The sequence below is a fragment of the Engystomops pustulosus genome, chromosome 6, assembly GCF_040894005.1.
Source record: "Engystomops pustulosus chromosome 6, aEngPut4.maternal, whole genome shotgun sequence".
Taxonomy (NCBI): domain Eukaryota; kingdom Metazoa; phylum Chordata; class Amphibia; order Anura; family Leptodactylidae; genus Engystomops; species Engystomops pustulosus.
In genome coordinates, this window is record NC_092416.1 from 34,680,987 (window position 1) to 34,695,430 (window position 14,444).

At 44.3% G+C, this 14,444-nt stretch overlaps 1 protein-coding gene across 2 annotated transcripts in view; it reads left to right on the plus strand.

Moving 5' to 3' along the window:
- The first annotated feature begins 461 nt into the window (after positions 1 to 461).
- TBCEL (tubulin folding cofactor E like) overlaps positions 462 to 14,444 on the plus strand; it is a 46,924-nt gene continuing 32,941 nt past the window's right edge. The window contains exons 1-2 of one of the 2 annotated variants that reach the window (XM_072155638.1): positions 462 to 603; positions 11,696 to 11,758. In XM_072155638.1, the coding sequence (XP_072011739.1) occupies positions 11,756 to 11,758 (3 nt within the window). In that variant the 5' untranslated portion in view covers positions 462 to 603; positions 11,696 to 11,755. The remainder of the gene's footprint in view (positions 604 to 11,695; positions 11,759 to 14,444) is intronic. The other variant, XM_072155636.1, reaches the window with a different exon arrangement.

Here is a 14,444-nt window from a genome sequence, read left to right on the forward strand (position 1 = left end):
TACACACACAGCTCTGCTGCATGCACATTACACACACAGCTCTGCTGCATGCACATTACACACACAAACACACAGCTCTGCTGCATGCACATTACACACACACAGCTCTGCTGCATACACATTACACACACAGCTCTGCTGCATGCACATTACACACAGCTCTGCTGCATGCACATTACACACACAGCTCTGCTGCATGCACATTACACACACAAACACACAGCTCTGCTGCATGCACATTACACACACACAGCTCTGCTGCATACACATTACACACACAGCTCTGCTGCATACACATTACACACACAGCTCTGCTGCATACACATTACACACACAGTTCTGCTGCATACACATTACACACACAGCTCTGCTTCACGTGCTGCCTGGCACACACATTGCTGTGTGCACTGCACCCTATGCCCATGTGTCTGATCACATGCTGCAGACTCCTCCTGTGCATGCAGGCAATCACATGATCCTGACATCATCCCAGGTCCTGGATCCTTTCATCACCGCTCTATGCTGCACTTTGCCTCCTCTATATGTGACAGAGAGGAGCAGCAGGCTCAGGATCCGTCACCAGCAGCGCAGCGGTGCTACGGCGTGAGTAACGCTTTCTCTCCTCTATCACGTCCTCCCATAGGAGTCGCCTCACTGGCTGCACATAAAGCGAGCTGTCACCACGCTGCAAATTATGTGTGGGCCCAACATCCCGGGCATTGTGGACCCCCGATGCCAGCCACACACATAAACACTGACGTACCAACACGTACACATAGGCCACAGCTCTGGGCTTTGTATCCGTATTTGTGAGCCAAAACCAGAAGTGGATCCAAAAGACACATAAATAACATAACAGCAAAATATATACAAACATAAACACAAGTGACAATGAACATACACAATATAAACATATAGTATACAAAGACAAATGCATGTTCAAATATGCACATATATATACTGTAACATACATAAAAACATATAGCATACAAATATAAAAGTAGGCACATAAAAAATAGAAACAGATCATCTACAAAATGCATATAAAAATACACTCTCAACAGCCATATATACACATAGAAACATAACCTATATTGGGGTGTAGGCAGTGAAATAAAAAACCATAATAATCCCTTTTGTTATAAGAATTATCCTCTGTATCCCGGGCTTTCTGCTGGTAGCTGTTGGTTAAAGGGGTGTTCCGATTTCAGCAAATTAATGTTAATGTTTTTATGATAAAAAGTTATAAAATTTTCCAATATACTTTCTATATTAATTCCTCGTGGTTTTCCAGATCTCTGCTTGCTGTCATTCTATAGAAAGTTTCTATGTTTACTACCAGTGGACAGAAATTTGACCATAGTCATATAGGTGGCGAACTCGTTACTATCAAGGGCAGTGTGGATGGATGAGGGTATCAGATGTCAGGGCTCAACCAGGGTCGGACTGAGCCACAGGTGAACAGGTGGATCCACCGGTGGGCCCCTGTGTTAGGTGGGAGCCCAGGTTCTGCATAAGTAGTGCTGGACAAGGTACCCTCTCTGTAATTTATACATATATTTAGCATAGAGCATCTCAACTATCCTATCTACTTATTAATATTTAATTATACTATTATTTAAATTATAATTTATATTATATTACTATATTTAATATGTAATATCATGAAACAACTTATAGCTGTGGTGGGACCAGAGAGAAGATTTTACTGGTGGGCCCAAGGTATCCCAGTCCGACACTGGATTCAGCAGTTCACCAGTGGGCCAGTCTGACCCTGAAATAAACACATGTAAAATATACACACATCTATATACAGGGGGTCATTTACTAAGGGCCCGATTCGCGTTTTCCCGACGTGTTACCCGAATATTTGCCCTGGGATTTTGGCGCACGCGATCAGATTGTGTCGCATCGGCGCCGGCATGCACGCGACGGAAATCGGGGGGCGTGGCCGAACGAAAACCTGACATATTCGGAAAAACCGACGCATTTAAAAACCGAAAATGTGTCGCTTGGGAAACGCTTCCCTTCACCTGGTCCAGCTCGGTGTATTCCGGCGCGTTCAGATGATTTTCAGCGCAGCAGCGCCACCTGGTGGACGGTGGAGGAACTACCTTCATAAATCCCGTCCGGACCCGAATCCTGTTCAGAGAACGCGCCGCTGGATCGCGAACGGACCGGGTAAGTAAATCTGCCCCATTGTATACAAACATAAATGCAATGTCCTGTGTCTGTAGAATATCATACACTTCTCTTAGCTCAGGTTCACACTAGTATTGGAGCAGAGCAGAAGGATAACTGCTATTCCTTGGAGTTCTGATAACGCCATTACAGATACCCGCAGACTCCATTGTGTAACCCGAAGAGTTATTCCTGCACATACAGTCATGTACAAATACACATAGACAGGAGATTTATCATAAGTCTCTTAGAGCAGAACTGTTCTAGTTGCAACTGGCAACCAATCAGAGCTCAGCTTTCTTTTTCCCACAGCTGTTTATATAATTAAAGCTGAGCTGTGATTGGTTTCCATGGGCAACTAGAACAGTTTTACCTCAGGAACTTGATGATAAATCTCCCCCTCCTTTCCACGTGCCCGGTTTATGTATACACCTTCATGCCTGGGTGTCCCTTGTGTAACCTGTACATAGTGACGCCAGCAATAGGAGAAGCTGGAGTGTTCCTTTTACCCCTTTACCGACGCGCACCGTAATAGTACGGCACTTGCCGGGTCCCGCTGCATGGAGAGGGCTCACGGGCTGAGCCAGGGGCGGACTGGGAATTTAAAATGGCCCTGGAAAAAAATATAAAAGTGGCCCCATTTAACGGGCGGAGTCAAAACAAGTGGGTGTGGTCAGATAAAGTGGGTGGGGTTATAACAGACAAATTGTTGGTAGATGGCCTTAATGCAAAACAATAACATCTTTTGCTAGTAAGTGAATCTAATGAGCAAAGAATGTGACCTGTCGATTAGTAAATGATGCAAACACACAACCCGATAAGCCTTAAATAGCTTTCCCCTGTGCCATACATGTACAATTCAGAGAAATAATATATTGATACTGCCTCCTATGTACAAGAATAATGCTACAATAACACATTCAATCCTGCCTTCTATATACAAAATAAAACTACTACAATACCTTCTCCCATATACAAGCCAACTACTATATATATATAACTACTATAATACTGCCCCAATGTACAAGAATATAACTACTATAATACTGTCCCCTATGTACAAGAATATAACTACTATAATACTGCCCCTATGTACAAGAATATAACTACTATAATACTGTCCCCTATGTACAAGAATATAACTACTATAATACTGCCCCTATGTACAAGAATAGAACTACTATAATACTGCCACCTATGTACAGGAATATAACTACTATAATACTGCCCCCTATGTACAAGAATATAACTACTATAATACTGCCCCTATGTACAAGAATAGAACTACTATAATACTGCCACCTATGTACAGGAATATAACTACTATAATACTGCCCCCTATGTACAAGAATATAACTACTATAATACTGCTCCCTATGTACAAGAATATAACTACTATAATACTGCCCCCTATGTACAGGAATATAACTACTATAATACTGTCCCCTATGTACAAGAATATAACTACTATAATACTGCCTCTATGTACAAGAATATAACTACTATAATACTGCCACCTATGTACAGGAATATAACTACTATAATACTGCCCCCTATGTACAGGAATATAACTACTATAATACTGCCCCTATGTACAAGAATATAACTACTATAATACTGCCACCTATGTACAGGAATATAACTACTATAATACTGCCCCCTATGTACAGGAATATAACTACTATAATACTACATATATACACAGAAGCGAACATGAAAAAAATCAGTATTTACCATATACAGCTACAGAAAACACACGAGATCCTCACCTATTACATCCAGAGACATCAGGTGACGTCTCCCCGGATTGTACTCGTTCCTCATCTTCTCCATTAGTTCCACCATCACCTTGTCTCTTCCTCCAGGTACACAGCTTTCCTGCAGAGTTTACCACACAGATGTCTTATGTTCTGCACTTTCCCATTGTCCCTTCTTCTGCTACCACCTATAATGTGCCCCAAATACTGTAATAGAGCCCCCTGAAATATTAGTACCACACAAATAGTGCACCATAATGTAACACCCCTACCCCAGACATATAATTAATGGCCCCAGCCTACCCCAGACATAGAATTTATGCCCCAAACCTACCACAGACATAGAAATTATACCCCCTGCCCGCCCCACACATATAATTAATGCCCCCTGCCAGCCCCAGATATAGAATAATCCCCCCCACCCCTACCCCAGACGTATAATTATTGCCCCCTGCCAGCCCCAGATATACAATAATGCCCCCTGCCCGCCTCAGACATATAATAAATGCCCCCTGCCAGGCCCAGATAAACATTAATGCCCCCGCCATATAATTAATGCCCCCTGCCAGCCCTAGATATAGAATAATGCCCCCCGCCCCAGACATATAGTTAATGCCCGCTGTCAGCCCCAGATATACAATAATGCCCCCCGCCATATAATTAATGCCCCCTGCCCGCCCCAGACATATAATAATGCCCCCTGCCCGCCTCAGACATATAATTAATGCCCCCTGCCAGCCCTAGATATGGACTAATGCCCCCCCCCCCTGCCCCAGACATATAATTAATGCCCCTGCCAGCCCCAGATATAGAATAATGTCCCCCACCATATAATTAATGCCCCCCTGCCAGCCCTAGATATAGAATAATGCCCCCCACCATATAATTAATGCCCCCCTGCCAGCCCCAGATATACAATGATGCCCCCTGGCCGCCTCAGGCATAAAATTAATGCCCTCTGCCAGCCCCAGATATAGAAAAATGCCCCCCTTCCATATAATTAATTCCCCCTGCCAGTCCCAGATATAGAATAGCGCCCCCCTGCCATATAATGAATCCCCCCCCTCCCCGATATACAATAAAGCCCCCCTGCCATATAATGAATCCCCCCCTCCCCGATATACAATAAAGCCCCCCATTCTATAATTTAAAAAAAAAACAAAAAACACATAATACACACCTCTTTGGAGCAGGTTTCTTCCCGTCTTCCCTCGGTCTTCGGCGGCTTGGTGCAGAGGCGCGGGATAGTGACGTCACTGCTCCGCGCCTCTTACACCAAGCCGCGGAGCTACACGGAGGCAGGCGACTGGACAGCTGACAGCTGGTAAGTCAGCCTCCTCCACACTACACAGGTCGCGCAATGAAGTCAATTGCGCGACCTGTGTAGCTGAATGTATACACAGACGCAGAAGCAGCGGTGCTGCGCTGCGTCTGTGTACTAATTAATAGTACCTGCATCGTACGATCGTACGATGCAGGTACTATAGATTAAATCAAAAGTTGTAGGGAGGGAGTGCGGGCCGGCCCCGGAGAAGCTCCGGACCGGCCCCAGACCGGCCCAGGACCGACCGGCCCACCGGGAAAATTCCCGGTGGGTACAATGGCCAGTCCGCCCCTGGGCTGAGCCCTCTCCATAGCCGGTAAGTCTTTGCTGCATGTTGCAGCAAAGACTTACTGGTAACACCCACTATTGGGCGCCGCCATCTTGCCGAGAATCGCCGTTCCCCGTGACGTCATCAGGAAGCGGCGATCGGTTGCCATGACAGCCTTGGGTCTTCCTAGTTTCGTTTTAACCCTTTCATTACAATGTGTGATCACAATCCCCATATACTGCAATACTGTAGTATGGTAGTATGTGGTAGGATCGATCAGACAACCTAGGGTTAAAGTACCCTGGGGAAACTGAAAAAATAGTAAAAACAAAAATAAAAAAAAGTTAAAAAAATGATTAAAAAACCCTAAAAATCACCCCCCTTTTCCTAGAACTGATTTAAATATAAACAGTAAAAATCATAAACACATGAGGTATCACCGCGTCAGATAATGCCCGTTCTATCAAAATATAATAATGGTTTTTCACTGCGTTTAACCCCGTAACGGAAAATCGCACCCAAAGTCGAAAACGCCACTTTCTTGCCATTTTGAAAAATATAAAAAATTCTATAAAAAGTGATCAAAAGGTCGTACAGTCCTAAATATGATAGCATTGAAAACATCATCAAAAGTCGCAAAAAAATGACACCTCCCACAGCTCCGTACACCAAAGTACACCAAAGAAGATGGCAAAATAAAAAAAAAAAAAAAATTTGTACAGGAGGTTTTAATTTTTGTAAATGTATGAAAACATTATAAAACCTATATAAATTTGGTATCCCCGTAATCGTACCGATCCAAAGAATAAAGCAGACCTGTCATTTGGGACACACAGTGAAAGCCGTAAAATCCAAGCCCAGAAGAAAATGGCGCAAATGCGTTTTCACCATTTTCACTGCATTTGGAATTTTTTTCCCGCTTTCCAGTACACGGCAGGGAATAATCAATACCATCATTATGAAGAGTGATTTGCTATGCAGAAAACAAGCCGTCACACAGCTCTTTAGGTGTAAAAATAAAAAAGTTATTAAAAGTTAGTGAAAAACGGAAATGAAAAAACAAAAAACGGCCAGGTCGTTAAGGGGTTAAAAAGAGAAGATGACCCCCACTCCCCAGAATGACGGCACAAGCAACAAAACTCAGATATGACAGAGCACACATCGACCTTCTGCTAGAACAGATAAGCAATGTCTTATGTTCCAATCTTGTTACATTTGGTTTTTTTTAAAAAAACTATTTTAAGAATTTCTACCTACAATGTAATTTACAGACATCCGTATTATGATAAATCTGTCAGTAAATGGGGTATTCTAGGACTGTTTTCCGCTTCATGGTACCAATCACCAGGTAGAAGGAACATCCCTTTAAGGCTTAATGGTTTCCCTTTATAATAGAAGCCACATCCCTTGTACCCCATTGAGTAATAATGGTCACTATTGGGTTTGACATTCAATACTCGTGTGAACACCATCCTACCCAGGTAGTGCTACAATTTCCAGGTAGACGAGGAAGAGACCAGGCCCCTGTAATTGCCCCTAGACCCATTATGATATTACTATGGGCAGGTGTACAGAAATATTAAAAAACATTACATTGATTTTTCTTATTAAATAATCCTTAAAGGGGTTTTCCCATGAAGTTAGGCCCTATACACAGGAGGGTCTGACGGAGGTACATTGAACACCCCCGTTTTTGTGATCTCTGGGGGTCTCATCACTGAGACGCCCACCGATCAGCAAGTTAGGCCCCTTTACTTGTTTCATGGGTAAACCCCTTTAAAGGAACCATCTACCAACAAATTCAAGTATGATAACACAGGAACACTTACTCATAGATCCAGGCACTGTGACTGCGGTAATCTTCTTATATTTGTTATCCATGGCCTCCTTCCTTCTAAAATCAACTTTTATAATTATGCTAATGAGCTCAACAGGCTCCTGGGTGTGTTCACATGCTGTTACACTGTCTCCCCAACTACTTCCTCAGCACTTCCCCCTTCCTCTACCTACTGTAATATCACACAGTGGGAGGGGGAAGTGCTCGTGCACAGTGTAACGGCCTGTGAAACTACAGCACGGAGGGGCTCTGGTAACAGCCCCGGGAGCATTTCTGTCTCATTAGCATATGTATGTAATATGTATATAATAAACTACAGAATATGGCTAATAGACTCAGGTAATCTATTGTAAAGATGACACGCATGTAGAAGTGGGGGGACACTTGCGTTCCATTTGCGCCCCAGTAAGTTTTTTGTTATATACAAAAGAAAAATAGAAAAGTTCAATGGAATTTTTTTTATTTGAAGAATGAGTTGGGGAAGTAAGGTCTCCTAAGTGTATGAGGTCATTGACCTGAGGCACCCACATTGTAATCACTGGAGGAATAGTCATGTGAGGGGGATGCAGGAGCAAAGATCATCTACATGTCCAGATACAGAGAGTTCACAGAGGTGGAATAGAAGTAAGGGAGGATCCGGGCGGAACAATGAAAATAGTCTCCATAGTTCTTTCCCATAGAGGGTTAATACATGACAAGACCAGAGGACATGACCTACCTGGATAGTAACTTGTAGCTTCCTGGGAACTGATGGATGCGCCGTGGCATAGTCCGAAAATCCTACTTTACTGTTCAGATGATAGTGAAATATTCAGATCTGTTTCCCATAATAATAATAATAATAATAATAATCTTTATTTATTTATAGTGCCATCATATTCTGTATCGCTTACAAATAAATAAAGATGTTGCTGCTTTAACCAGCCATCTCGCCCCATCTTATATACAGAGTCCAATGTGAATGTGATGCAGAGAAGCCTGGAGCTTGGTATCTGGTGTTTGCCGGATAACCGACGGGAGGAGGACACAGGGTGGGTTAGTAAAGAGAGAGTTAAAAATTTCATGCAGTTAGATGTTAGTGACAGCAGTGAGACAAGAAGAGAGAGGACATGATGTTAGTGACAGCAGAGAGACAAGAAGAGAGAGGACATGATGTTAGAGACAGCAGAGAGACAAGAAGAGAGAGGACATGATGTTAGTGACAGCAGAGAGACAAGAAGAGAGAGGACATGATGTTACAGACAGCAGAGAGACAAGAAGAGAGAGGACATGATGTTAGAGACAGCATAGAGACAAGAAGAGAGAGGACATGATGTTAGAGACAGCATAGAGACAAGAAGAGAGAGGACATGCTGTTAGAGACAGCAGAGAGACAAGAAGAGAGAGGATATGATGTTAGTGACAGCAGAGAAACAAGAAGAGAGAGGACATGATGTTAGAGACAGCCATGAGACAAGAAAAGAGAGGGCATGATGCTAGAGACGGCAGAGAGACAAGAAGAGAGAGGATATGATGCTAGAGACGGCAGAGAGACAAGAAGAGAGAGGACATGATGTTAGAGACAGCCATGAGACAAGAAAAGAGAGGGCATGATGCTAGAGACGGCAGAGAGACAAGAAGAGAGAGGACATGATGCTAGAGACAGCAGAGAGACAAGAAAAGAGAGGACATGATGTTAGAGACAGCAGAGAGACAAGAAGAGAGAGGACATGATGTTAGAGACAGCAGAGAGACAAGAAGAGGGAGGACATGATGTTAAAGACAGCATAGAGACAAGAAGAGGGAGGACATGATGTTAGAGACAGCAGAGAGACAAGAAGAGAGAGGACATGATGTTAGAGACAGCAGAGAGACTAGAAGAGAGAGGACATGATGTTAGAGACAGCAGAGAGACAAGAAGAGAGAGGACATGATGTTAGAGACAACAGAGAGACAAGAAGAGGGAGGACATGATGTTAGAGACAGCAGAGAGACGAGAAGAGAGAGGACATGATGTTAGAGACAGCAGAGAGACAAGAAGAGACAAGGCATGTTGTTAGAGACAGCAGAGAGACAAGAAGAGAGAGGACATGATGTTAGAGACAAGAAGAGAGAAGACATGATGTTAGAGACAGCAGAGAGACAAGAAGAGAGAGGACATGATGTTAGAGACAGCAGAGACAAGAAGAGAGAGGACATGATGTTAGAGACAACAGAGAGACAAGAAGAGAGAGGACATGATGTTAGAGACAGCAGAGAGACGAGAAGAGAGAGGACATGATGTTAGAGACAGCAGAGAGACAAGAAGAGACAAGGCATGTTGTTAGAGACAGCAGAGAGACAAGAAGAGAGAGGACATGATGTTAGAGACAGCAGAGAGACAAGAAGAGAGAGGACATGATGTTAGAGACAGCAGAGACAAGAAGAGAGAGGACATGATGTTAGAGACAGCATAGAGACAAGAAGAGAGAGGACATGATGTTAGAGACAGCAGAGAGACAAGAAGAGGGAGGACATGATGTTAGAGACAGCAGAGAGACAAGAAGAGGGAGGACATGATGTTAGAGATGGCAGAGAGACAGTCACTAGTGCTCTAGAGAAAGGCAGGGGTGATGTTATGTGCTGGAGTATATCGCTTGATTTAATCTAATAATTTTTGGTTAAAAGTCAAATTCACAACTACTTTCGCAAACCACATTAGCAAAAGAATTGGCAAAGGTCACAGGAAGGTGCATGTTACAGACAATATGATGTGACGGGGATCATGGAGAAGTAGGTGGGGGTCTGCATAGTACACAGGTCTCGCATTACACCATCCAGGCCTACAATACTGTGCACCCACCATCTGGTGGAGTCCTGCATACAGTGAATACAATGTGAGGTGCACATACAAAGGGCTAAGAAGTCACACCTATAATACTGATCTGTCACACCTATAATACTGATCTGTCACACCTATAATACTGATCTGTCATACCTATAATACTGATCTGTCACACCTATAATACTGATCTGTCACATCTATAATACTGATCTGTCACACCTATAATACTGATCTGTCACATCTATAATACTGATCTGTCATACCTATAATACTGATCTGTCACATCTATAATACTGATCTGTCATACCTATAATACTGATCTGTCACACCTATAATACTGATCTGTCACATCTATAATACTGATCTGTCACACCTATAATACTGATCTGTCACATCTATAATACTGATCTGTCATACCTATAATACTGATCTGTCACACCTATAATACTGATCTGTCACACCTATAATACTGATCTGTCACACCTATAATACTGATCTGTCATACCTATAATACTGATCTGTCACACCTATAATACTGATCTGTCACATCTATAATACTGATCTGTCACACCTATAATACTGATCTGTCATACCTATAATACTGATCTGTCACACCTATAATACTGATCTGTCATACCTATAATACTGATCTGTCACACCTATAATACTGATCTGTCACATCTATAATACTGATCTGTCACACCTATAATACTGATCTGTCACACCTATAATACTGATCTGTCACACCTATAATACTGATCTGTCACATCTATAATACTGATCTGTCACACCTATAATACTGATCTGTCATACCTATAATACTGATCTGTCACATCTATAATACTGATCTGTCACATCTATAATACTGATCTGTCACATCTATAATACTGATCTGTCATACCTATAATACTGATCTGTCACATCTATAATACTGATCTGTCACACCTATAATACTGATCTGTCACATCTATAATACTGATCTGTCACATCTATAATACTGATCTGTCACACCTATAATACTGATCTGTCATACCTATAATACTGATCTGTCACATCTATAATACTGATCTGTCACATCTATAATACTGATCTGTCACATCTATAATACTGATCTGTCACACCTATAATACTGATCTGTCACATCTATAATACTGATCTGTCACACCTATAATACTGATCTGTCACATCTATAATACTGATCTGTCACATCTATAATACTGATCTGTCACATCTATAATACTGATCTGTCACACCTATAATACTGATCTGTCACATCTATAATACTGATCTGTCACATCTATAATACTGATCTGTCACATCTATAATACTGATCTGTCACACCTATAATACTGATCTGTCACATCTATAATACTGATCTGTCATACCTATAATACTGATCTGTCACACCTATAATACTGATCTGTCACACCTATAATACTGATCTGTCACACCTATAATACTGATCTGTCACACCTATAATACTGATCTGTCATACCTATAATACTGATCTGTTTTCTGCCTGCAGAGTCCCTAGCGGCAAGTCATTTGGACACGAGACGCTCCTTATGTCAGAATAGACCTATAGATGGTAAGTCAGAATAATGGGGCAGATTTACTTACCTGGCCCATTCGCGATCCAGCGGCGCGTTCTCTGCACAGGATTCGGGTCCGGCCGGGATTTATGAAGGTAGTTCCTCCGCCGTCCACCAGGTGGCGCTGCTGCGCTGAAAATCATCTCAACGCGCCGGAATGCACCACCTTGGACCAGGTGAAGGTAAGCGCTTCCCAAGCGACACTTTTTCGGTTTTTAAATGCGGCGGTTTTTCCCAATACGTCAGGTTTTCGTTCGGGCACGCCCCCCGATTTCCGCATGCCGGCGCCGATGCGCCACAATCCGATCGCGTGCGCCACAATCCTGGGGCAATTCAGGTACAATCGGCGCAAATCGGAAATATTCGGGTAACACGTCGGGAAACCGCGAATCGGCCCCTTAGTAAATGACCCCCAATGTATCAATGTGCACATACAGTATTTACAAATGTGGAAAAAATACAATGAAGAAATACTACAGCGCCCCTACAGGGGAAATGAAATATTACACAGTGCTTGATATAAAATAGGTGAACTCTCGTTGTAATATAAGGATCCACTGGATATACAACTAACCCTTTTTTGGATATACATTGGATATATAGCTTACACTTTTTCAGTGGTTCTATTCTCGATCAAATTGGTGGCAGTGTACAGCCCATAAAGATTCAAAACAAGGAGTGAGACCTAGAATGCTATAGAGCAGAAGAAGCTGAGCAGATTGCACATAGTGTCCTGTCTGCAGGCAACATGTTATAGAGCAGGAGGAGCTGAGCAGATTGTACATAGTGTCCTATCTACATGCAGCATGTTGTGGAGCAGGAGGAGGTGAGCAGATTGTACATAATGCCCTATCTACAGGCAGCATGTTATAGAGCAGGAGGAGCTGAGCAGATTGTACATAGTGTCCTAGCTGCAGGCAGCATGTTATAGAGCAGGATGAGCTGAGCAGATTGTACATAGTATCCTATCTGCAGGCAGCATGTTATAGAGCAGGAGGAGCTGAGCAGATTGTACACAATGTCCTATCTGCCGGCAGCATGTTATAGAGCAGGAGGAGCTGAGCAGATTGTACATAGTGTCCTGTCTGTAGGCAGCATGTTATAGAGCAGGAGGAGCTGAGCAGATTGTACATAGTGTCCTAGCTGCAGGCAGCATGTTATAGAGCAGGATGAGCTGAGCAGATTGTACATAGTATCCTATCTGCAGGCAGCATGTTATAGAGCAGGAGGAGCTGAGCAGATTGTACATAGTGTCCTATCTGCAGGTAGCATGTTATAGTGCAGGAGGAGCTGAGCAGATTGTACATAGTGTCCTATCCAGGGCCGGCTCCAGGTTTTAGTGGGCCCCTGGGCGACAGAACCTTAGTGGGCCCCTCCGTGGGCCGCCCTCCAGTGGCCATACTTCCCCCCCTCCCCACACACTGACCACCCCCCCTCCCCTGCGGACACACTGACCACCCCCCCTCCCCTGCGGACACACTGACCCCCCCAACCTCCCCCTGCGGACAAACTGACCCCCTCACCCCCCCCCTGCGGACACACTGAACCCCCCCTCCCCCCTGCAGACACACTGAACCCCCCCCCCCTGCTGACACAATGACCCCCCCCCCCGCTGACACACTGACCCCCTTCTCCCCCTGTATACACAGTGACCCCATCCCTCCCCCCGCGGAGACACTGACCCCCCCTCGCCCCCTGTATACACACTGACCCCATCCCAACCCCCGCGGACACACTGACCCCCCCCCCCCCGCGAACACACTGACCCCCCCCCCCTCTCCCCCTGTATACACACTGACCCCATCCCTCCCCCCTCCCCCTGCGGACACACTGAAACCCCCCCTCCGGGAAAGAAGTATTTTACCTGTCCTGGTTCCCCCGGAGCAGCACCTGCAGCTGTCTTCGGCCTGGGCCTCCCGTACGCGCCGGCTCTGAAGCCGGCACACGTGACCCGATGACGTCATCATGTGCGCCGGCTTCAAAGCCGACGCATACCCTGCGGAGCGCCGCATCGTGGGAACCGGGACAGGTGAGTTTTAGATTCTGCCTCTATGCTGCGCTCCCGACCAGCGCAGCATAGAGGCAGAAAAATGATCGATCCGGATGGTGATCAATTGGTACAATTGATCCGGGGGCCCGAGTGGGCCCCTCCAGTACCCCGGGGCCCCGGCACTTGCCCGGGTTGGCCGGGTGCTGGCGCCGGGCCTGGTCCTATCTGCAGGTAGCATGTTATAGAGCAGGAGGAGGTGAGCAGAATGTACATAGTTTCCTATCTACAGGCAGCATGTTATAGAGCAGGAGGAGGTGAGCAGAATGTACATAGTGTCCTATCTACAGGCAGCATGATATAAAGCAGCAATAGGAGCTAAGCAGATTGTTTTGGAATGTACAGTAGGAGGAAACCGTAGAACCCAGACTAACCCACACTAACTTGAAAAGAACATACAAACTCTTTGCAGATGTTGACCTGGATGAGACTTGAACCCAGGTCTGCAGCGCTGCAAGGCTGTAGTGCTAACCACTAATCCAACAGGATTTAGGAGTTCAGTGAGTGTTCCTACTCTGATACTGACACCTATTTGTATGCACACATTTGAAATTCTTATGGGTTTAGTCTTTGCTGCTATTATCATGTTATAGTTATGGGTTTTGACGATCAGCATTGACCTGATGATGTCTTTG